At 46.2% G+C, this 25166-nt stretch overlaps 1 protein-coding gene across 1 annotated transcript in view; it reads left to right on the plus strand.

Annotated features, from left to right (window-relative positions):
• KMT2B (lysine methyltransferase 2B) overlaps positions 1-25166 on the plus strand; it is an 880409-nt gene that overhangs the window by 78868 nt on the left and 776375 nt on the right. Inside the window, 1 exon segment of the mRNA XM_030212457.1 lies at positions 8117-8192. Within this exon segment, the coding sequence (XP_030068317.1) occupies positions 8147-8192 (46 nt within the window). The 5' untranslated portion in view covers positions 8117-8146.

The raw sequence follows: 25166 nt of genomic DNA on the forward strand, positions 1-25166 counted from the left end.
TCCATTTTGTGAGCGTTCTGTCAGGGTTCATCAGGTAGTTTCATGCTTTATTTTCCATCTGTTTTGTTCAGGTGGGACAGGATTTCCTGTGGTTGGGCCGAAGTGTTTCTAGAATAGCCAAGTTTTTATTGAGCATCTAAATTCAGATATTCCGTTATCAATCTTATTTCTCGTGGCATTGAGTTCCATAGTTCTGCTCCTTTGCCTTTAATTATTGTGCTGTGAGTTTTCTTCTGTCAGTATTCTTGTGAAGTCGGTATAACTAGTTTGATTTCCTTGAATGATCTTAGGGTTCTTTTGGGTTGGTATAGTTGGATGAATTTTCAAATATAAAGTGATGTGAAGTCATAGCGACATTTAAAGATCATTGTTAGTAACTTGAATTCTGTTCTTGCTTTAATACTTCATGAATGACTCCTGAGGAAATTAGAAAGTCATAGGATAGAAGGTAATATCCTGTTGTGGGTAAAGAACTGGTTAAAGATAGAAAACAGAGAGTAGGGTTAAGTGGTCTGTATTCTCAATAGAGAAGGGTAGATAGTGGGGTTCCCCAGTGGTCTGTGCTGGGACCATTGATTTTTAGCATATTTATAAATGATTTAGAGATGAAAATAACTAGTGTGGTAATTAAATTAGCTGATGATACAAAGTTATTCAAAGTTGTTAAATCACAAGAGGGTCATGAAAAATTGCAAGATGACCTTACGAGACTGGGAGACTAGGCATCCCATTGGGAGATGACGTTTAATGTGAGCAAATGAAAAATGATGCATGTGCGAAAGGGGTACCCAAATTATAACTACATGATGCAAGGATCCACACTAGGAGTCACCACCCAGGAAAAATGATGTAGGTGTCATCGTTGATGATACTTTGAAACCCTCTGCTCAATGTGCAGTGGTGACTAAGAAAGCAAATAGAATGTTAGGAATTATTAGGAAAGGAATGGAAAACAAAAATGAGGATGTTATAATACCTTAGTATTGCTCTGTGATACGACTGCACCTCAAATACTTTGTGCAGTTCTGGTCACTGCATCTCAAAAAAGATATAGTGGAATTAGAAAAGGTACAGAGAAGGGTGACAAAAATGATAAAGGAGATGGGACAACTTCCCTATGAGTTAAGGCTAAAGCATGTAGTGTTCTTCAGCTTTGGGAAGAGACGGCGGAGGGAAGATATGATTGAGGCCTATAAAATACTGAATGGAATGGGTAGATGCGAATCACTTGTTTTCCCTTTCCAAAAATGCTACACCTAGGGGATATGCAGTGAAGCAAGTAGTAAATTTAAAACACACTGAAGAAAAATGGTTCTTCAGTCATCATGTAATTAAACTTTGGAATTCATTGCTAGAGAATATGGCAAAATCAGGAGGGTTTAAAAAAGGTTTTGGATAAGTTCCTAAAAGTCCGAAAGCCATTATTAAGATGGACTTGGGAAAATCCACTGCTTATTTCTAGGAAAAGTAGCATAAAATCTGTTTTACTTTTGGGATTTTGTAAATTGATAAATTCTTTTCAATCAAATCAAAATAGCTTGTACTACTTATAACTATCAAACTCCCACTGGACTACAAAAAATTCTGAAGGGTGAAAAAGCCTCAGAACCCTCTTGCCATTTCTGGTAAATAAAAGATTTCTTGTGTGTGCAGAATCACTGAGGGCAAGTTCACTTCATAGGCATAAAACCCCCCTGAAAAAATATTTCTAAAACTCCAGTGTTTACAGCTTTTCTTAGAATTACATGGATCCCAAATCTTGACTTTAAATATGGAAAAAAAAAAGCAAAACTTAGATTGAAAAATATGTGCAGCTCTACTTCTATTTCAGACATTCACCGATATGGCCAGAGTTTCGCCCAGTGGCTGTGTCAAGGTGTAAACAGTCAATTCAGCGTTCTGTTGCTTTCACATACAGCGTCACTGGATCTTGAGATTTTGCCAGGTACTTGTGGCCTGGATTGGCCACTGTTGGAAACAGGATACTTGACTTCATGGACCTTTGATCTGTCCCACTTATCTTATGGAAGTTCTTATGGATGATTTGGCTGGTGAAGAGCACACCAAAGGAAGGTGTTCGAGCATCAATACAGAGAATTAATCGAGTGTATGAAGCTACTAGGGTTCTTCATCAACTTCCTCAAATCTCATCTGCTCCCAGTGCAACCATTGGAGCCCTGCTAGACACTGTGCAAGCTTGAGCCTGTTTGACTCAGGTACTGGCAGATGCTGTCATTGCCATTGCCACTCAGATTCAGCGCAGCCAGCAGATCACAGCTTGGCAGATGTTGAGGTTGCTGGACTCCATGGGCTCCACACTGTATGTCACTCCTACGGCATGACTCAGTTTACAGAGTGCCCAATGGACCCTTCCTTAGCATCCCTCTGGACCGGCCCAGTGATTGACTGATGGGTTGTGCACGCCTTCCAGCAGGTGGAGACTGAGACTTCTGACTCATCAGAGATAGCCAATAAGAGCCCTTGCCGGATAGTAGAGTCCAGTATTCTCAGTCTCTAGCAGGTGAGCCCTGTCAGTCTCTTCTTCCTTTCTGTGTGTAAAAACACAAAAAAACAGAATTATTATTTAGTTTAATTTTAGTTTCTTTCCTCATTTTCTGTGCACCTACTGCTTGAGAACCTTGTGGAGGTAATAGTCTGCGGGGGCCTTCAGTTACCTCGGGGATGTTATACCCGGTGGCCGGGTCCCCCCCCCCCCAATCCTCCCTGCCTGTTGTAATCCAACTCTGTGGGTGTTTTGGCGACTCAGACTCTTCGGGGGAAGAGAGTCAGGGAGAGGCAGCTGTATTTAGTTAAAAAAAAAAAAAGCGCTGCTGTGACCGGGCTGTGCAGCGCTTTTTTTCTTGCTGCGTTTCTTTGCCTGTCAGGCTTTCTGTCTTGGGGGCATTAAAAAAAAGCGCATTTTGCAGGGAACTGGGTGTTCAAGCGCACCATTCCTATTCCTGTCATAGCAGAAAAGTTTAAGCGCTGCGCCGTTTGTCAACGCCGGGGCGTGGACAAATCGGGCCATTGTAAGTATTGCACTTGTTTAGACAGTGCTTCTGTACCGGATCCTGTGGCAGCGAGTTCATCTAATTCAGGGGGAGTTGATGCTGCGCTTCCCTCTGTTAGTTCGGCGTTATCTTGCTTCAAGGGTCGGATTCTAGGTAAGTCTTTGGCCTCATATCCAGATGTTCTCCGTTTTCTGTGTGTGTTTGTGTGTGTGTGGGGGGGGGGGGTGTCTTCTTTGTGGGATCTCAATTTGGTTCTTTCGGCTTTGTCTCATACTCCCTTTGAGCCTCTAATTTCCTGCAGATTGAAGGATCTTACTCCCAAGGTAGTTTTTCTCGTGGCGATTGCGTAAGCTAGAAGAGTGTCGGAGTTGCAGGCCCTTTTGTGTCGGTCGCTGTTCTTGGAGTTCGCAAAGGATAGAGTGGTGTTGCGACCGGTTCCATCCTTTCTTCCCAAAGTTTTGTCACATTTTCGTGTTTCACAGTCGGTAATTTTGCCAGTCCTGGGGTCCTCCTCAGGTTCGGAGGAGCAGCGTTGCCTCAAGTGTCTAGACGTTAGAAGGGCACTCAAATTCTATCTTACAGAGGAGTTTCGGCAAACGGATCAGTTGTTTGTCCTTATAGGGGGAGCCCGGAAGGAGTTGGTGGCTTCCAAACCCACTATTTCTCGTTGGCTCAAGGAGATGATTGCTTCAGCGTATCTTTTGGCTGGTAAGCCAGCTCCTGTGGGAGTTAAGGCTCACTCTACCAGAGGTCAAGCTGCTTCTTGGGCCGAGTGTTCTTTGGTTCCTCCGCTGGAAATATGCAGAGCGGCGACTTGGTCATCCTTGCGTTCTTTTGCAAAGCATTACAGATTAGATGTACAGAGTCGGCAGGATTCAGCGTTTGGGGCACAGGTGCTTATAGCGGGGCTGCTGGGGTCGCACCAAAATGTTACATTGAAGACCTGACTTGTTATCTTAACAATATGTTAAGTGCAGGATTTTTCCCACCAGATCATGGAAACATCCTTCTCACTCCAATCCCAAAAAATTTAAAGATCAAACCAGATGTCATCTCTAACTATCGCCCAGTGGCTTCGATACCTCTAGTTATCAAGCTGATGGAGAGCCTGGTCAATATTCAACTCAATGAATTTCTAAATAATTTTGATATTCTCCATTATTCTCAATCAGGTTTTCGAGCCCATTACAGCACGGAGACTGTCCTGGTTACCCTCCTATCCAACTTTCGTCGAGAACTATCTGTTGGACGGAAGATTCTCCTGTTACAATTTGACATGTCTAGTGCTTTTGATATGGTGGATCATGAACTCCTGCTCCATCTACTGGATTCTTTTGGCATAGGAGGACCAGTTTTGTGTTGGTTCAAGGGTTTCTTGACTTCTAGGTCCTATCAAGTCATGGTGAATTCCCACACTTCTGAACCGTGGAATGCTTCCTGTGGAGTCCCTCAGGGCTCTCCCCTCTCACCTACCCTATTCAATATAATGATGATGCCTCTAGCCAAAGCACTTGCAAATCTGGACCTCAACCCTTTCATCTATGCGGATGATATTACAGTCTACATCCCTTTTCAATCAACAATATCAGAAGTTGCCAACCTCATAGATGCCTGTTTCTCCACTTTAGAACAATGGGCCAGGGTGTTCCGCTTCAGGCTAAACAGAGAAAAAACTCATTGCCTCATCCTCTCGTCCACGCACGCTCATGTAACTGACACAATGCTTCCAGTTCTGGGCTCCGCCCTCCCGATTGCCAACAGCCTGAGACTTTTAGGAGTTCATCTAGATTCACATCTCCAGCTGGTTGATCAAGTACACTTGGTATCCAAAAAAATGTTCCAGGCCATGTGGAGGCTTCGACGTATCAGATTCCTCCTTTCCAGAGACTTGTTTCGTACCCTTGTCCATTGGCTCGTCTTATCCCACCTGGATTATTGTAGCGGTATTTATGTGGGTTGCCAGGTCTCCTTATTGAAAACTTTCCAAACGGCTCAGAACACAGCGGCGAGGCTCATCTTAAACGAACGGCGTTTTGCACACGCAGACCCCTTGCACTTTAAACTTCATTGGCTGCCTGTACAGGAGCGCATTGCTTTTAAGATCTGCTCTCTAACACATAAAATCATCTATGGGGCTGCCCCGGAATACATGGTTCCCTTGATTGACCTTCCGCCCAGAAATGCCAACCCTGCTGCAAGGTCCTATCTCCACCTCCATTTTCCTAATTGTAAGGGAGTCAAGTATAAGAAAATCTTCGCCTCGTCTTTCTGTTATTGGAGTCCCAAATACTGGAATACGTTACCTCGTCACCTTAAAATTCAAGAGGACCATGCCCTTTTTAAGAAGTTATTAAAGACATTCCTCTTTGCTAAGACTTACCCCTCATCTTACCATGTTGATTAAAGTATCCCTTGTACCCAACCCTATTTAGTTCACTTTGTTAGTTTCTTCCCTCCTATTTACCTCTTTATGCTTGCCTAAGCTGTTAAGATTGTACTCTTATGTAATTCTCTGTAAGCCACATTGCGCCTGCATGTGTGGGAAAATGTGGGATATAAGTAACAAATAAATAAATAAATAAATTTCACTGCTCTGTTACTTCCCATCAGTCAGTCACTGGGCCGGTCCGGAAGGACGCTAAGGAAGGAGAAATTAGGCCTTACCTGCTAATTTGCTTTCCTTAGGAGGAACAATTCCCAAAACCTTTGGGATTATCAGTCCATAGTATCTGAGGCGATCGTTAGTGGGTCCTACTATGGACTGATAATCCCAAAGGTTTTGGGAATTGTTCCTCCTGAGGAAGGGTAGTACGAAATGAGGTCTTGCATCGAAGAGCTAAAGAGGAGCTATGAAGAAATCAAATGCTGAGTGTTTGGTGAAGTCATATGGAAGCCCTCTTCAAGCCGCGTTGAACCATTGAGCCATTATAGGAGGATATTTAATTGACCAAAGGATTTATCTTGGTTTGAGATCTGCATTCTCCATTTGCTGGTATTATTACCGAACAAATATACTCTACAGAGACTGTATTGAAATGGGGATTTTTCCTCTGAGCAGGGGTATTTACCCTGGATTTTAAATAACGGGACCGTATTGGACATATGCAAATCATTTGGAAAATTTCTATAATGTAGTAGGGGTGTTTGGGAGATATTGGGTATAACTGTGATTTCCATATATTGTATATTGCATATTGTTAGAGTATGGCTGAGTGGTGAAGTGGAAGGGTTGAATGAGTGAGTTCCTGAGACTTCAGGCGTTTTTCATTTTTACTTTTACGTGCTATATATGCATGTAATACATATGGTATTAAAACAATCTATTGATATAATCAGAGAGTACGTTTGTATTGTAGTATACGGGGTTTCTAAGTTAACTTATCTTTTCCCCTAGTGTGGTGTTTATTTTACAATGCCAGAGCCATGGCTGTGTTAGTAGCCCACTTGAGGTCGGCCTCCATAGAAGAGATTTGCAGAGCTGCAATGTGGTCTTCAGTCCACACATTCACATCTCATTACCGTCTTGAACAGAATACCCATTTTAATAGCCGGTTTAGTCAGACAGTTCTGCAGAATTTGTTTGGAGTCTAGAATCCAACCCCACCCTCCTAAGCCTATTTTTATTCTGTTCCAGGCTGCACCTTCACAACAAAGCTGTGTATAAGTTCAGGTTGATTGATTTTATAGTTGGCCTTGCTGTTGCAAGTCCCCCTTGTTTGTTGTTTTGGTGAGCCTGGTAGCTAGGGATTCCCACTTGTGAGATTCTCTGTTGCAAGACCCCTTTGCTGTTTTTGGTGAGCCTGGTAGCTAGTAACATATAGTAAATGACTGCAGATAAAGACCTGTACGGCCCATCCAATCGCATTTTACATGGTATGTGATACTTTATATGTATACCTGAGTTTGATTTGTCCTTGCGTTTCTCAGGGCACAGACCGTAGAAGTCTGCCCAGTACTGTTCTTGTACTAAGTTCTGAAGCTAACATCAAAGCCCCTTAAAATTTACACTCCAGCCCATCCCTATCTATTCAGTCACGATCAGGGCGTAGACCGTAGAAGTCTGCCCAGCTCCTGTTTTGTTTTCAATTACCGGCATCACCACCCAAACTCCGCTAAGATTCCACGGAACCATTCCTTCTAAACAGGATTCCTTTGTGTTTATCCCACGCATGTTTGAATTCCATTACCGTTTTCATCTCCACCACCTCCCGCAGGAGGGCATTCCACATATCCACCACCCTCGCCATGAAAAAAATACTTCCTGACATTAGTCCTGAGTCAGCTCCCCTTCAACCTCAATTCATGTCCTCTAGTTCTACCGCCTTCCCGTCTCCGTAAAAGGTTCATTTGCGGATTAATACCTTTCAAATATTTGAACGTCTCTATCATATCACCCCTGTTTCTCCTTTCCTCCAAGGTATACATGTTCAAATTCCCATGTGAGATTCTATGTCCTGCTTGTCCTTGGTGAAGGCGAAGTTACTCACTTGTAGCAGGTGTTCTCCGAGGACAGCAGGACAATCCCTTCCACCTCCACTAAGGAGTTGCATTCCTTATGCTTTTTGATCCAACTGTGGATCCTGCGTGACTCAGGAAGGTGGGAAAAGCACTTGGACGTGCATGATTCAGGCCTACCAAAAACTTCTTCATTACTGGGAACACTGGGTAGCATCTGCGCTGGGGCTTCATTGGGGGACATCACCCATTTGTGAGAATCCTTGTCATGCTGTCCTCCGAGAACACCTGCTGCTACAGGTGAGTAAATTTGCTTTACTGTAATTCAATCCTGAAGATACAAGATATATATTAGTGTAATTATTAATAAAAATCATATAGGCTGGTTTTCCAGTTTAAGCGCAACTACATTTTTATCAAATCCACTTTTGCATATATCCTCCTCTTTTATCGTTCATACCAACATATCTCCTTGAATAAGAGTTGGACGCTAAAATCTCTTGTTGCTACTATTTTACAGAATACTTAGTTAACTTTAAGTACTCCTTGATATCAGATGGTAATATATTGCAATAGCTTTCCCATGTATATTGATATTATGATACTGTCCTATGTTCACTAGTAGTAAACAGCCTGCATTTCTCCCACAGGAAGAATTTTATGGTTTCCAAGATGACCAGATGGTGTTCAAAAGTCGCTTACGTTCAGCCCTCAGACCTCTTGAAGGTGAGATCCATTTTCCCATGTTTTATGTGATAACCTTAAGATTTATTTTATAGCTCTACTGTTAAACACAGTGCTATTCAGATTCATGAGACAATTCTTGCCAAGTTCTTGTGTGGATCATGGAATCTTTTTTTTAAATGTCTTTAGTTGCTCCATACCCTGCTGGTCACTGCGTGATGTTCAAACATATGAAGCTTGTCTCTGGTCTGTGGCATAATTAAAAGAGGAACATAATCTCCTTCCCTGCCTTTAAATGAGAGGCTTGATCTCTGGGAGCACTTGCGCTTTGTCATCTAGTCTTTGTTGCTGTAGTAGGCAGGCCGTGTTTTTGTGGCCATTCTTTTTTGTGAGATTGATATTGGAGAAGAGCAGGTATCAGGAAACTCAATTGTCCTTAGCCTAAGCATGTGTGAGACTGTGGTGAAGAATTTATGGGATATTATCTATACTGTAGTCTGTATGAATGGGGAATATATTGCTTGGCCAACAAGGATTGAATTAGGTATGCACATCTGGTGTTTCTGTACCCCAGTGACAGGCTTTTAGTAGCTTCATTGCTATACCTAGCCATCTTGCTGGGGAACGCCTTTCAGTCTACCTCTGTCCCTCAGGTTTCTCATCCATTCTGAAAAATCAGCCATTTAGCCAGCACATAAAACTTCATTCATATGAGCTCTTCTAGACACAGAACAGGCATAAGCTTTTCTCCCCTCGACAAGATGCAAAAGCTGATAGACCATTTACAAAATTCAGTGCTCGCTGTGTGTCACAGCCAGGACCTGTCTACAGGAACCTGTAGTCCCCTTTGCTCCCATCAAAATGAGAGGAGTGTCATGAACAGACTCTACCCTTATTCTACAAAATTCATCCATCTATGCCACTTCAAAATAGTGGACTTCGAAGACCAATGGTCAATGGTATTCCCTTTGTGCCTCAACATCATTGCAGATTTGTATCAGATTTTTCTAATATGGACTGGTGAGCACTCCTTGGCCCTTCACTTATTTGGATAGCTTGGTCATAAACAAGAGACTGTCAGCTCAACTACCTAGAATTGTGAGCAGTGTAATATTACTTCCATCAAGTGTTTGTTCATCTGTTCCAGGGTCAGTCAGTGCTAATCCAGATGGACAATCACGTGTCAGTGTTTTAGTTCCAGAAACAAGGTGGTGTGGGATCCCTTTGACTATGTGAAGAGTCAAATCACATCTAGGACTTTGATCTTCAATCACATTGCATTCCATCCCACTTCCATCCCAGGAATCCAAAACCAATTTGCAGATTAAGATAAATTTTTCGCCAGCAGTGACAATGCAAGGCTTCCCGAACTGTGTTGTTCAGTACACTTGGCGCTAAATCTGACACAGGATTTCTTAAACATTGATTGGGTTTGGCCCCTTCTTCTTACAGAGCCACCATCCAGTTTTAGTCAAGACTCTGCAAATGTTTTGAGACCCAGCACAATGATTCTTGTAGCATCATATTAGCCATGTCTGAACTGTTTTTCTCTTTTCAAGACTCTATTCTTCCTCTGTTCAGATTACCATTCATTTCAACATTAACACAGGATGGTGATGCCTTTCTGATTGCCATCCTCATATACCTGACTCTCATGGAATAGAAATAAAGAAGAAGCTTGATACAGCTCAGACTTGCCACGTTCAATTCAAGACATCTTTGTGGCAGTAAGGAAACCATCCAAAGGACTTACATATGCTTTTAAATGGAACAGGTTTTCAGTCTGGTTCTTCAGTAATGGGCGAGTGTTTCAGTTGAAAGGAAACTCTGGAATGAAAGGGCATAGGGTAAATGTGAAAGTGGGCAGACTCCGGAGTAACTGGAGGAAATACTTCTTCACTGAATGGGTGGTGAATTTGTGGAACGACCTCTCTGTGGAGGAGGTGGAGATGAAACCTGTATCTGAATTCAAGAAAGCTTGGGACAGGTACGTAAGATCTCTAAGGGAGAGGAAGGGATAGTAGATGGCATGGATGAGCAGACTGGATAGGGCCATTTGGTCTTTATCTGACTTCATTTTTCTTTATTTCTTTGGTACCTAAACATTGAGCTGGCAGAGTCCTTGTGTTTCAAATATGTAACTTGGAAAGCACTTTTTATGCAACTGTTACTTTGTCTAGAAGATTCAGTGAGTTTAAAGCTTTAGATGTAGTAGTTGAAAAAGTAATGAAAAGAGGATTAGCCTTCATACATTACAAAAGGGCTCAGAAAGAGGAAGACGGACGAAAATATCTGGAAAAACTAAGAGAAGTTGGAAAAGCTGTCAGGAAAGCAAAGAGGCAAATGGAAGAAAAGATAGCCAACATGGTAAAATTGGGGGACAAGACACTTTTCAGATAGATAAGTGACAAGAGGAAGTGCCATAATAGCATTGTGAGGCTCAAAGCTGAGGGGGAGGAATATGTAGAAAACGATAAAGCTAAAATGCTTAACAATTACTTCTGTGTTCACAGATGAAAGGCCAGGAGTAGGACCGCAGAAAGCAAGTGCTAATGGAGATGGATGTATGGCAGGCCAGGACCAATTCTTAAGACTGTGTTTGTGAGGAGCTAGCTAAACTAAAAGTAGACAAAGCAATGGGGTCTGATGGGGTACATCCAAGGGTATTCAAGAAACTCGGAGGTGTTCTGGCGGCTCCACTGTCTGACCTTTTCAATGCTTCCTTAGAGTCTAGAGTGGTCCCGGAGGAATGCAGAAGGGCAGATGTGGTCCCTCTGCACAAGAGTGGAAGTAAGGAGGAGGTTGGGAATTACAGACCTGTTAGTGTGACCTCAGTGGTGAGTAAACTAATGGAAACGCTTCTAAAGCAGAGGATCGTGAGGTTTCTTGAATTGAATGGCCTGCAGGACCCGAGGCAGCATGGCTTCATTAGAGGCAGGTCATGTCAGGACAGATCTGATTGATTTATTTGACTGGGTGACCAAACAATTGGATGTGGGAGGGGTGCTAGATGTGGTGTACTTAGATTTTAGCAAAGCCTTTGACACGGTTCTGCACAGGCGACTGATTAATAAACTGAGTGCCCTCGGTATGGTACCTAAAGTGACTTGGTTAAAAACTGGTTAAGGGGAGGGGAGACAGAGGGTAGTGGTAAATGGAGTTTACTCTAAGGAAAGGGATGCTATCAGTGGTGTACCACAGAGATTGGTCCTTGGGCCGGCTCTTTTTAACGTCTTTGTGAGTGGTATTGTGGAAGGATTGTTTGGTAAGGTTTGTCTCTTTGCGGATGATACCAAACTCTATAATAGGGTGGACACCCCAGAGGGTGTGGATGACATGAGGAAGGATCTAGTGAAACTTGGTCCAATAATTGGCAACTAAGATTTAATGCTAAGAAATGCAGGGTCATGCACTTGGGTTACAAGAATCCAAGGGCAAGGAACATTTCTTGTCATCAGCAGCAGATGAATCCATTACTGATGGGTTGTATCCGCCTACCAGCAGGTGGAGATAGAGAACACTGAAAAACCGTAGTGCCCTCTTGGACGGCTAGCTCCATCTGCCTTCAGTATTTCTCTATCTCCCAGCAGGTGTGGACGTAGCTTGATCAGCTCCTGGAAAAATTCTGCCTGGGGTGTCTCCTGTGCTTTGCCAGTTGAAGCTGGGGTGTTGTGGCTGGTGGTGCCCACTTGAAGGCATATAGGTTCACCATTTCCCTGCCTTACCCATCCCCCTGCCTACCGGAGTACCTCTGTTGCTGCCTGCCTCCAACTTACCTCACAGCGTAAAAAAAAAAAAAAACCCCAAAAAAAAAAAAACGGAGTACGCATTGATTCTGCGTAATTATTCTGAAGCTATTTTCAGTGTGCAGCTTGACCGGAGCTCATTTGACTCGGTCTTTTGAGGTGAGAGTGGTGCCCAGCTCCTCCGGGGAGGTCCTGCGGACGCCGTTCCGAATGGGGTAAGTTTTGGTGCGAAGCCGCCATTTTACTTATATAATTCCGTCCGGTCGGATGATGGCTGCTGAGGCAGTTAAACGCTGCTCCCATTGTGGTAAATGCAGATCAGCAGCGGGGCTCTGTAAGACGTGCTCTTTAGACGCTAGAGCTAGTACGAGCATGGCGAGCGATGATTCTTCCCTGTCACGTTCGTGACTTTTCCCCCCCCTTGGGCTGTGCTCCTCTTGCCCTCTGGTGGCCAGAACCGGTGGCTGCCATAGATTTTCCAGACTCTTTTCATTCCGGTCCAGATATTTTAGCTTTCCAGTCTTGGGTGGAAGTTTGACAGCTAGCCTCACCCGTAGCTGCCTTGTGATTGTTGCAGCTGAGCTCAGCTGTGATGAGCTTATTAGCCAACTGGGAACTTGCTGCCTTTGCCTTTGCAACGTTTTGCTTTAGGTCCAGGTTAGTGTGGGTGCAGTGTGCACTTTTGAGTTATGTGTTTAGTTTCCCTGCTTTTTACTTGTGGCTCCTCTGCTTTCTCTTTTGGTGCTGTTAGAAGCACTTCTGTTTTGCTGTTAGAAGTACTTCTGATTTTGGTGCTGTTAGAAGCACTTCTGTTAGTGGAGTGCTCCTGATTAGTTTAGTGCTTAGGTGCACTGTTCTTGGTGGAGTGCTTAGGAACACTCCTGATTAGTTTAGTGCTTAGGGGCACTGCTGTTAGTGTAGTGCTTAGGGGCACTGCTGTTAGTGTAGTGCTTAGGAGCGCTTCTGTGGTTAGGTGCTTAGGAGCACTTCAGTCTGGTTACGCTATAGGAACACTTCTGTATGGCTGGGTTTCCCTGCTTTCCCCTGGGGGCTTCCCTGCCTTTCCTTTTGGTGCTTGGGAGCACTTTAGTCTATTGTTGGCCCTGTGTTCCTGGTTTGTGCAAGCTTGCGTGGTATTCCAGGGTCTGAGGTGGCCCCTCAGCCCTAGTCCCATTCCTGTCAAGCTTGTTCTAGTATCCCAGCCCCTGTGTTATCCTGTATCCGGTAAGTCCTGCTGGCCGCTTGAACCCAGGGGCTCAACTCCTGGGGGACAGTGGCTAAGTGCAGGTGAAGCGGTGCGGACCAGTCCAGTGTGTTCCGGTCCAGTGTGTTGCAGTCCAGTGCGGACCAGTCCGGTGTACTCCAGTCCAGTGTGTTCCGGTCCAGGGTGTTTCAGCCCGGTGTGTTCCAGTCCAGTGTGTTCCGGTCCAGGGTGTTTCAGCCCGGTGTGTTCCAGTCCGGTGTACTCCGGTCCGGTGTGTTCCAGTCCGGTGCGGAACAGTCGTGTGTCCTCCAGTCCAGGGGGTTCCAGTCCCTGTGTTCCGGCTCGCTGGGCGGCGCCTGCAGTCCTTGCCTTTGCCGGTGTGCTAGCCCAGTGTTGGTTGGTGGGTTTTGCCTGCTGCTGTCGCTCCTCGTCTGTAGCCCAAGGGCTCACGTTTGCTCCAGAGCCTGTCCCCGCATGCTCTGAACCTGAGAACCTGACATTCCCGCTGAATGGAGCTGGCAGCGGGCGCCATTTTGGAAGCATGTCTCGACCCTCGCTGTTGCGGAGGAGTCTGAGTGCAGGGGGACGCCTCGGTTAGAGACTACCAGAGGAGCTCCTATTCCCGTTACTCCTAATTTGGAGACGGAGGGTCAGGGTGAGTTTTTCTCCCCTGAGTTTGTGCTTTTAATGCATAATGCCTTCATGCTGAAAAGAGCTCTGCCGCAGGTGTCTGACACTGCGCTGCTACCTGGTTTCCCCCCGGGTGTTGATGGCCCGGAACTGGCTACTTCCCCTGAGCGTTGGAAGGACGCTAAACATAGAAGGGTACATTCCCCGTCGGAGAGTAGCGCACTTCCCTTCCACCCCCCACCCCACCCCACCCCACCCCCGTGGTCGGACTTTGGGGATTCTGAGGGTTTTGGCAGGGCCTCATGGTCTGATGAGCCAGAGGAAGGTGCTGGTTTGCCACCAGATCTGGATGATCCCAATGCGGAGAGGATTTTCCACCATGACGAGCTGCCAGCGCTAATTTCTGACGCCTTGCAGGCCCCCTTGATTGATGATACTGCCAAGGGCGAGGCTTCCTCTGGTAATCCTAGGATGGCAAGTACTAAGAAGCCTGCTCGAGCCTTTCCTGTGCATGACTCCATCCAAGAGCTTATTACAGCTCAATGGTCTGAACCCGATGGGCCTTTGAAAGTGGCCAGGGCTATGGGTCAGCTTTACCCTCTAAGTGAGGAGCACTTGGCCCCTTTGGGGTGCCTAAAGTGGACGCTTTGGTCACGGCGGTGACTAAGAGGACCACCCTCCCCGTAGAGGGAGGGGTTGCCCTGAAAGACATGCAGGACCGGCGGCTTGAATCCGTGTTGAAACGGCCTTTTGAAATATTGGGCCTCGTCTTAAGGGCGTCTATTTGCAGTTCCTATACTGCCCGGGCTTGCCTATCCTGGTTACAACAGGCAGTGGAGCAGCCCTTGGATGGTGCGGAGTCCCTCGCTGAGGTTGCACTGCGGATGGAGTTGGCCCTGTCATTTTTGGCTGATGCCCTTTATGATCTGGTCAGAGCTTCGGCTAAACAGATGTCTGTGGCGGTTGCTGCCCGCCGCCATCTATGGCTTCGGCATTGGGTGGCTGACATGGCCTCTAAGCATAGGCTGGTGAAGCTACCCTTTCGGGTCCGCTTGTTGTTTGGAGAGGAGCTGGAAAAAATTGTTAAAGACCTGGGGGACCCTAAGCTCCAGCGGTTACCCGAGGATAGACTGAGGCGTTCTTCCAAGGGTTCTGTGTGGCCCTCCTCTTCCAGACATCGCTTCCGTGAAGCACGCAGGTATCGCCCGGGGCACTCTGCTGGGTTTTCTCAACAGGCCCGATTTCAGCAGAGGAACTCCTTTCACTCGGACAAGCGTTCCGCAGCGGCCAGTTCAAGGCCTGGAGTTCAGGGGCGGCCCCCTCAATGACATAGCGCCGGTCCATTCCTTGATTCCTGCGTTAGGAGGACGCCTTTCCCTCTTTTTCGAGGAGTGGACCAAGATTACCTCAGGTCAGTGAGTCTTGGACCTGATCAGAGAAGGTTACCGATTGGAATTCAGCGCCTCGGTGAGAGACGTGTTTGTGGAGTCCCGATACGGTACTGCCGTCAAACGGGCGGTGATAGTGGAGACCTTACAAGTCTTGTTGCACCTCGGAGTGGTGATCCCTGTGCCTTCCGCCGAACGCGGCTGCGGTCGCTACTCCATTTACTTTGTGGTGCCTTCGAAAAGGCGGGTCTTTGTGACCGATCCTTGACTTAAGGTCAGTCAACGAGGCACTAAGAGTGCAGCATCGTCTCTGGACCTAAAAGAAGCTTACTTGCACATTCCTATTTGGCCCCCACATCAACAGTTTCTCCAGTTTGCGGTGTTGGGAAAACATTTCCAGTTTCGGGCCTTGCCTTTTGGCCTCGCCACAGCTCCCCGCAACTTTTTCCAAGGTAATGGTGGTAGTAGCTGGCTTTCTTAGGCGAGAGGGTATCATGGTTCACCCGTACCTCGACGACTGGCTCATCGGAGCAGATTCGGCAGACGAAAGTCATCTGGCCACAGCCAGAGTGGTCTCAGTACTGCAGTCTGTAGGCTGGGTCGTCAGTATACCCAAATGTTGCCTGACCCCCTCTGTCTCTCGAATATTTGGGGGTCCGGTTCGACACGGCCTCAGGGTTTGTCTTTCTCCCCGACCAAAGGCGGTGCAAGCTTCAGAATCAGGTCCGTCTGCTCCTGCAGATGCCTCGCCCGTGAGTTTGGGACTTTGTCCAGCTGTTGGGGTTGATGATGGCCACTTTCGAGGTAGTGCCATGGGCGAGAGCGTACTTGAGACCGCTGCAGATTGCCCTGCTTCAACGTTGGTCTCCAGTGTCCCAGGATTATCAACGCAGACTAATGTGGCTCCCTGCGGCCCGGCTCAGTATGGAGTGGTGGCTCTCCGACAGCATACTGCGGTGAGGAATGCCGCTGGCGCTTCCCTCTTGGTGCCTGGTGATAACTGATTCCAGCCTGGTCGGCTGGGGAGCACATTGCCAGGGAAGCTATGCCCAGGGTCTGTGGACACCCGCGGAAACGGGGTGGTCCATCAATCGCTTGGAACTGAGAGCGATATTCCAGGATCTTCTGGCCTTTCACAAGACTCTGGAGGGGCTGGCTGTCAGAAAACACAACAGCGGTGACCTACATAAACCGCCAGGGCGGCATGCAGTGCAGAGCGCTGGCCGCGGAGGCCGCTCAGATTTGCCACTGGGCCGAGCTACACCAGCAGCTTCTTTCTGCAGCACATATTGCAGGTCAGAGCAACGTTCAAGCCGATTTCCTAAGCAGGTATCAAATCGACCCAGCGGAGTGGGAACTGGCAGATGAAGTGTTTCTTCAGCTCTGTGCCAAATGGGGAATGCCCGTAGCGGATCTAATAGTGTCAAGCGCCAATGCCAAAGTCCCGCGCTTTTTCAGCAGGTGGAGAGATCATCGCTCGGCGGGGTTGGATGCTGTGGCTCAACCCTGGCCCTCGGACCTCCTGTATGTGTTCCCTCCTTGGCCCTTGATTGGGCGAGTCCTCCTGTGAATTCGGCTACATTGAGGAGTGGTGATTCTCATTGCCCCGGATTGGCCCAGGCGTCCGTGGTACGCGGACCTCTGGCGGATGCTGGTGGAGGCCCCTCTACCTTTGCCTCTGGTGCCGAACCTGTTGATGCAGGGACCGGTGACCATGGAGGATCCCTGCCGCTTTGGTCTTACGGCATGGCTCTTGAGAGGGCGCAATTGAGAGACAAGGGCTATTGTAACAAAGTCATCTCCACTCTCTTGCAGGCCCGCAAGCGGTCCACCTCCTTTGCTTATGCTTGGATCTGGCGCCAGTTTGAGGCATGGTGTGTTTCAAAGGTGATCACACCCATGTGGGCTACAGTCTCGCCAATACTGGACTTTTTGCAGGATGGTTTACAAAAAGGCTTGGCCTACAATTCCCTGCGAGTGCAAATGGCAGCATTGGCATGCTTTTGAGGGAAGGTCTCTGGCTGTTCTCTGGCCGCTCTTCCGGACGTTGCCCGATTTCTAAGAGGGGCTCTCCGGCTCCGCCCGCCAGTGCGGCTGCCGTGTCCGGCTTGGAACCTGGGGCTGGTGTTGAAGGCGCTCCAGTGTTTGCGCTTCGAGCCGCTGAGGTGAGCTTCGGCGAGATGTGTGTCTGAGCTCCAGGCGCTGTCCTGTCGAGACCCCTTTCTGCAATTCTCAGAGTCCGGAGTAACGGTACTTATGGTGCCTTCCTTCCTGCCTAAGGTGGTTTCAGCGTTTCACCTGAACCAGCCCATTTATCTGCCCTCCTTGAGAGGCGTTTCCGGAATCTTTTGGGCAGTTGCATCTTTTGGATGTCCGCAGGGCTCTGTTGCAATATCTGAAGATGTGAAATGCCTTCAGGACTTCTGATCACCTTTTTGTGTTATCAGGTCCCCGAAGAGGGTCTCCAGCGTCTAAGGCCACTATAGCCCGTTGGCTTAAGGAAGTCATTTTTTCTGCGTATCTGCTGTCAGGGCGACCTCCACCTGACGCGTTCATCTGTAGTGCGGCTATTTGGGCTTCTAAGCTATCTTTTGTCCGGCATTACAGGCTGGATGTTGCAGCGAAGCGGGACGCGCATTTTGGAGCGCAAATGCTTGCTCGCGGACTTGCATGTTCCCGCCCTAACTAGAGAGTGCTTTTGTACATCCATCAGTTAATGGATTCATCTGCTGCTGATGACAAGGAAGGGAAAATTAGGTTCTTACCTTGGTAATTTTCTTTCCTTTAGTCACAGCAGATGAATCCATGATCCCTCCCTGTCTGACTCTGTTTTTTGTTCAGTTCTCTCATGCAGATATGTTCCCTCATCGGGAAGAGTTGCAAAACAATTTTCAGGATTTCTATATACTGTTCTGTTACAGGAGGTTGAGATCATCCCTCCTTTGTATGGTTATTGCTCCTGTTCTGGGGCGTTTGTTCGCTGTGAGGAAAGTTCATGTTATTCTACTTTGAGGATTCACTCTGCTTTGGAAGTTTCAAATACTGAAGGCAGAAGGCCGTCCAAGAGGGCACTATGGTTTTTCAGTATTCTCTATCTCCACCTGCTGGTAGGCAGATACAACCCATCAGTTAATGGATTCATCTGCTGGGACTAAAGGAAAGAAAATTACCAAGGTAAGAACCTAATTTTCCCATATAGGGGGTGAAGTGCTTCTGTGTATGAAAGAAGAGCGGGGCTTGGGGGTGATTGTGTCTGATGACCTTAAGATGGCCAAACAGATAGAAAAGGTGATGGTCAAATACAGAAGGATGCTTGAGTGCATAAGGAGATGGATTACTAGCAGCAAAGAAAAGGTGATAATTCCCTTGTGTAAGTTTCTGGTGAGGCCCCATTTAGAGGACTGTGTGCATTTCTGGAGACTGCACTACAGAAAGATATAAGCAGGATGGAGTCAGTCCAGAGGGCGGCTACAAAATTGGTAAGTGGTCTCTGTCAAAAAAAAACATATAAGTACAGGCTCATGAATCTCAACGTGTAAGTTTCAGTGGTGCAGTTCTTAACCTATGCCTGAGCGGGTATCCCTCCAATTTAAATGGTGGTTCCTCTTGAGGAAGTGATACAAAATGCGGTCCAGCATTGAGGAACCGAATGATCAGGAGTAACACGAGTGACTAGGAGGTGGATTCAGTAACCTCTCACCCTTGGCCCATGATTGAACATAATGGGTGTTATTTGGCAATGCATGTTCAAGATTTGTAGCTGTATTAAGATTGCGCTTTGATGACCTTTTACAAGATAGAGGGCACATCGATATCTTTACCATCTGAAGAGCATGAGATAAGTGCGGTATCACTTGATAAGTGATCCATGAACCAACTGATTTGAACATTGTTCAGTACATCCAGCATTGTACAAAGAGACACTTTTTTTCAGTGTAACTTTTGTGGACATTATGAACTGCAGTTATATTCACTGCAATTTATGTATATGACGCAAAGTTATATCGATTATTATGTTTTTTTCTAAAAAAACATGGGTTTAAATGGGTGGTGTATGATTGGTGGATTAATGAAGTTTTAATTGGTATTAGTGTCATGTGCGAGGGCACTTAGATATAATAAACGGGTGTTTTGTATTTCAAAAACAGCTACTGGAGTTCTATTGTGTTATAGTTACCTTATCACTCCGGTATTTCATTTATATCCCCTAATTAGGTGGATTGATTAAATTTTAACTGCCAGACCCTCGACCATTCTTCTAAGGTTCGGAGATCCCTTCTCATCGTTTTTTTTCTTTTTTTTTTTTTATTATTTTTATTAGCATTTTCAAAAAACACAGAAATCAAATTTACAACATCATCATAAATTCAACAATTACAGACATCTGCAGTGTTACCCTCTTTCCCCCCTCTCCCCCCTCCCCCCCAATCCGTTCAGGTATCTCTAAACCTTGCACATCCCTAGAAGTGCCCCTTCTTGCCCCTATTACACCTAGACCCCTCCATTCCAAATACGGAGCCCATGTTTTAATGAACCTCAACTTTCCCCCTCGCTTTAAGGCTGTAAGTTTATCCATTAAGCAGCAATAATCCACCTTCGCTAACACCTGATCCACCGTAGGTGTCGCAGTTTGCTTCCACAGTCTGGCAATTAATGTTCTAGCTGCGGTAACTATATGGGACAGAAGGCAATGATGGGAGGCACGGCCACCCTCCTTCAAGATATTCAACAAGCACAAGCCTGAGTGTAATGTAACTTCAGTACCCAGCCCTCCCCGCAAACATGCCTGCAGGTCTTGCCAGAACTGCTGTATCACTGGGCACTCCCACCAAATATGCCAAAATGTTCCTACCGCCCCACATTTGCGCCAACATTGCGCCTCACCTGTTTTAAAAATGCAGGCCAGTCTGCTAGGGGTTATATACCATTGATACAGCATCTTGTACCCATTTTCCACCAAGGGAGTCGCCACAGAGAAGGACAGCAATCTTTTAAAGATTGTTCTCCATGTAGCAGGCTCGTAGGAGGTTGAGAGTAGAGCCTCCCAATTACGTGTACATTTCTCAAGAGGCTGAGACTTATGAAGCAAAGCTCTATAAATCCGGGAGATCCCCCCCCTCTCCGCTCCCCAGCTCTCATTGCCAATTCTAGCTCAGTTACAGACAGGGATAGTTCCTCCCTCGCTTTCCGTTGTAAAAAATCTTTAATCTGCAAATAATGAAATCCATCCCTGTCTGCCAACCCAAATTCATCTTTCAAAGTGTCAAACGAGTGGCATTTCCCATCCTCCCAAATCTGGCCCAACAGACGTACAGACGCTGCCGACCATTGCCCATACACTTTCTCCATTCTACCGGGGACAAAATCAGTTGCATACACGATGGGTGTAGTCAAATGATATCTGCGTCCCGGGAACCAAGCGGCTCTGCAGCATGCCCATTCTCCCAAAGCCACCCCCATCTGTCCACTCAAATCTGACAAAAGTCCCCTCAACAACGGTAGAGGAAGCCACAGGACCACCCATATAGGCACCCCTTTCAATCCCCATTGTGCTGCATGAGTCTATAGCTTATTCGGCCCTCTCTGTACTGTGGCCAGCATCTGGAACAGGGCCGCTCTATAGTATAATTCAAAATTCGGCACCCCCATTCCTCCATCCCTCCTAAGCTGATATAAGATCCTTCGATTCACTCGGGGTGGTCTCTTACGCCAGATGAAAGCAAACATTTTTTTTTTAAATGTATTAAAAAAGGTATGTGGAATATGGACTGGCAGTGCCATGAAAAGATAGAGCAACTTTGGGGTCAGGGTCATTTTTACCACCGCTATTCTACCCATCCATGACATCTGCAACCCCCCCCCCCCCCCCCCCCATCTCTCTAACTCCTGAAGCAATTCCTTTAATTTAGGGGCAAAATTTTCCCCGAAACAAATCCCCAGTTTTCGGCGTCAAGTTAACCCCCAAATAACGAATATACCTGTGGGACCATCTGAAAGGAAAAAGGGCTTGTAGCTCTTCCTGCAACCCCTCTGAAATTTGAATCGGCATAATCTCCGACTTTTGGAGATTAATCTTAAGGCCCGCAGCCACCCCATAACTCTCAAGAGTCTCCATCACCACCCGCAGGGAAGTCCCAGGGTGAGACAATGTGAGCAGAACATCATCCGCATAGAGCATGAGTTTAGTTTCTTGCCTCCCTATTCTAATGCCTTGCACCTCAGGATCATTGCGGATTAAGGTTGCCAGGGGTTCCATGGCTAACTTGAAGAGCAGAGGAGAAAGAGCACATCCCTGCCATGTACCCCTAAACAACTCAAAGGGCTCCGAATCAACCCCATTAATCCGCAATTGTGAGAGTGGGTGTCGATAGAGAGCTGTAACCCAGCTAAAGAACTGCCCACTAAAACCCATTCTCCGCATCAGTTCAAAGAGGAACAGCCACAGCACTCTATCAAATGCTTTCTCTGCGTTTAGCGAAAGACCGCTGGGTGCCCCGTCTTCTCAATTCTGTCCAATAAGTATTGCGCCCGCCTGGTATTGTCAAAAGTTTGCCTATATGCTATGAACCCCGCCTGGTCCTCATGAACTAACCGGGGTAACACTACTTGTTGTCGACCGGACAGGATTGTGGTTAGAATTTTATAGTCTGTCCCTAACAGGGAGATTGGGCGAGATATGAACTGCAGCTTTGTGGATCTTTATGCGGCTTAAGAAGCAGAACCACACTTGCCAGCCTCCAAGACCGGGGGAGAACCGCATCCGATTGAATAGCATTAAATACTCTAAGCAGAAGGGGTGCCAAAATGTAGCCATAATATTTATAAAAACGATTGCTATAGCCATCTGCTCTCGGTGCTTTCCCTCCAGGTAAACTCTTAATGGCCATGACCACCTTCTCAAGCTCTATGGGTGCAGAAAGCCGGTCTTGCTCCACCCTGCTTAACTTTGGCATCTCCACCCTGTCCAAAAGACACTGCACAGCCTCTCCCACCATAGGATCTTCCTGCTTATATAGCATCTGATAGTATTTTACAAATATTCATTGGACATCCTCTAGATGCTCCCAGCTCTGCCCCTCTTCATCTCTAATCTTGCCAATAGCATTGCGACCCGCCAATTGCTTCAATTTATATGCTAAAAGTTTGCTAGCCTTATTATTGAATTCATAATGTTCCTGTTGGGTTTGTTGCATTTGTTCCTTATTAATAGAGATCTCCAGATTTAGTAACTGTACTCTAGATCTATGCAGCTCTTCTTGTTGACTAGCACTAGCTTGTTGGTGTTTAAACAACATTTCTAACTGCTGTACAGTCTGTCGGAGCTCTATTTCTTTCTCCCTGGATTCTTTATGTATATGTGATTGCAATGATATTAACTTCCCACGAAGCACCACCTTCAAACTCTCCCAGAAAATCTCTGGTTGTATTTCCGGTGTATCATTAAAGTGCAAAAATTCCCTAAGTTCCCCCTCAATTTGCTTAACATTAACAGGATCATCTAATAACCCATCTGGGAACCACCAATTTCTGCCCCCCTATGCACTTGAAAACCCCGCAAGATGATAGTAATCGGGGCATGATCCGACCAAGAGCGTGTATGAATCTCTGTGGACTCTGTCTGAAGAACTATTCCCGCACTCCCCATCCACATATCAATTCTCGAGTAAGTGTCATGTGGGGCCGAATAGCAAGTATAATCCCGTTCAGCCCCATGCATTACTCGCCATACGTCCACCAACCCCCACTGATTCAAAAACTGTAGTAACTTATCCCGGTCTGAATGTGCATATCCAGCCATCCCCTTAGAGTTATCGGCCGCGGGATCCATGGTCACATTAAAATCACCGCCCAAGAGCAACTCCCCTTGCACATACTTTGCCAAATGAGTGCTAAGGAACTCAAAAAAACTCCCCCTGGAACTGATTTGGAGCGTAAACATTAACTATAGTATACACCTGCCCCTCAAAAGTTACCACCACAATGACAAATCTGCCCCCAGGGTCCGTCTTAACCGCTTGAACCTCCCATGCACGGTCATGCTTAAAGAATATCCCCACACCCGCCATTTTATTCTGCTGCCTGTTAGACGCTAAATATTGAAGGGGATATGTTGGATTACCTAATAGATATTCATGTCGGGGCAGCAGATGTGTCTCTTGGACCAACATGAGAGCAGCACCTACCCGATTTGCTTCTCATGTTTTATATTTTATATATATATATATCTATATATATACAGTGGGGGAAATAAGTATTTGATCCCTTGCTGATTTTGTAAGTTTGCCCACTGACAAAGACATGAGCAGCCCATAATTGAAGGGTAGGTTATTGGTAACAGTGAGAGATAGCACATCACAAATTAAATCCGGAAAATCACATTGTGGAAAGTATATGAATTTATTTGCATTCTGCAGAGGGAAATAAGTATTTAATCCCTCTGGCAAACAAGACCTAATACTTGGTGGCAAAACCCTTGTTGGCAAGCACAGCGGTCAGACGTCTTCTGTAGTTGATGATGAGGTTTGCACACATGTCAGGAGGAATTTTGGTCCACTCCTCTTTGCAGGTCATCTCTAAATCATTAAGAGTTCTGGGCTGTCGCTTGGCAACTCGCAGCTTCAGCTCCCTCCATAAGTTTTCAATGGGATTAAGGTCTGGTGACTGGCTAGGCCACTCCATGACCCTAATGTGCTTCTTCCTGAGCCACTCCTTTGTTGCCTTGGCTGTATGTTTTGGGTCATTGTCGTGCTGGAAGACCCAGCCACGACCCATTTTTAAGGCCCTGGCGGAGGGAAGAAGGTTGTCACTCAGAATTGTACGGTACATGGCCCCATCCATTCTCCCATTGATGCGGTGAAGTAGTCCTGTGCCCTTAGCAGAGAAACACCCCCAAAACATAACATTTCCACCTCCATGCTTGACAGTGGGGACGGTGTTCTTTGGGTCATAGGCAGCATTTCTCTTCCTCCAAACACGGCGAGTTGAGTTCATGCCAAAGAGCTCAATTTTTGTCTCATCTGACCACAGCACCTTCTCCCAATCACTCTCGGCATCATCCAGGTGTTCACTGGCAAACTTCAGACGGGCCGTCACATGTGCCTTCCGGAGCAGGGGGACCTTGCGGGCACTGCAGGATTGCAATCCGTTATGTCGTAATGTGTTACCAATGGTTTTCGTGGTGACAGCGGTCCCAGCTGCCTTGAGATCATTGACAAGTTCCCCCCTTGTAGTTGTAGGCTGATTTCTAACCTTCCTCATGATCAAGGATACCCCACGAGGTGAGATTTTGCGTGGAGCCCCAGATCTTTGTCGATTGACAGTCATTTTGTACTTCTTCCATTTTCTTACTATGGCACCAACAGTTGTCTCCTTCTCGCCCAGCGTCTTACTGATGGTTTTGTAGCCCATTCCAGCCTTGTGCAGGTGTATGATCTTGTCCCTGACATCCTTAGACAGCTCCTTGCTCTTGGCCATTTTGTAGAGGTTAGAGTCTGACTGATTCACTGAGTCTGTGGACAGGTGTCTTTCATACAGGTGACCATTGCCGACAGCTGTCTGTCATGCAGGTAACGAGTTGATTTGGAGCATCTACCTGGTCTGTAGGGGCCAGATCTCTTACTGGTTGGTGGGGGATCAAATACTTATTTCCCTCTGCAGAATGCAAATAAATTCATATACTTTCCACAATGTGATTTTCCGGATTTAATTTGTGATGTGCTATCTCTCACTGTTACCAATAACCTACCCTTCAATTATGGGCTGCTCATGTCTTTGTCAGTGGGCAAACTTACAAAATCAGCAAGGGATCAAATACTTATTTCCCCCACTGTATATTTATTATTTTTTTTTTTTAATGTAATTTTATGTTTTATAATTTCATATGTTTCTAATTTTATATGTTTGTTATTTATTATAGCCCCTGACGCAGCCGTATTGTTGGGCGAAACACGGCCTGCGTCGGGCATTTGTTTCATACACGGTATCCTCATTAAAATCTTTTTGGATATTATACTGATTTGCTGGTTTGTTTTCCAAGTGAAAAGAGGTG

Source organism: Microcaecilia unicolor, chromosome 8 (assembly GCF_901765095.1).
Source record: "Microcaecilia unicolor chromosome 8, aMicUni1.1, whole genome shotgun sequence".
NCBI lineage: Eukaryota > Metazoa > Chordata > Amphibia > Gymnophiona > Siphonopidae > Microcaecilia > Microcaecilia unicolor.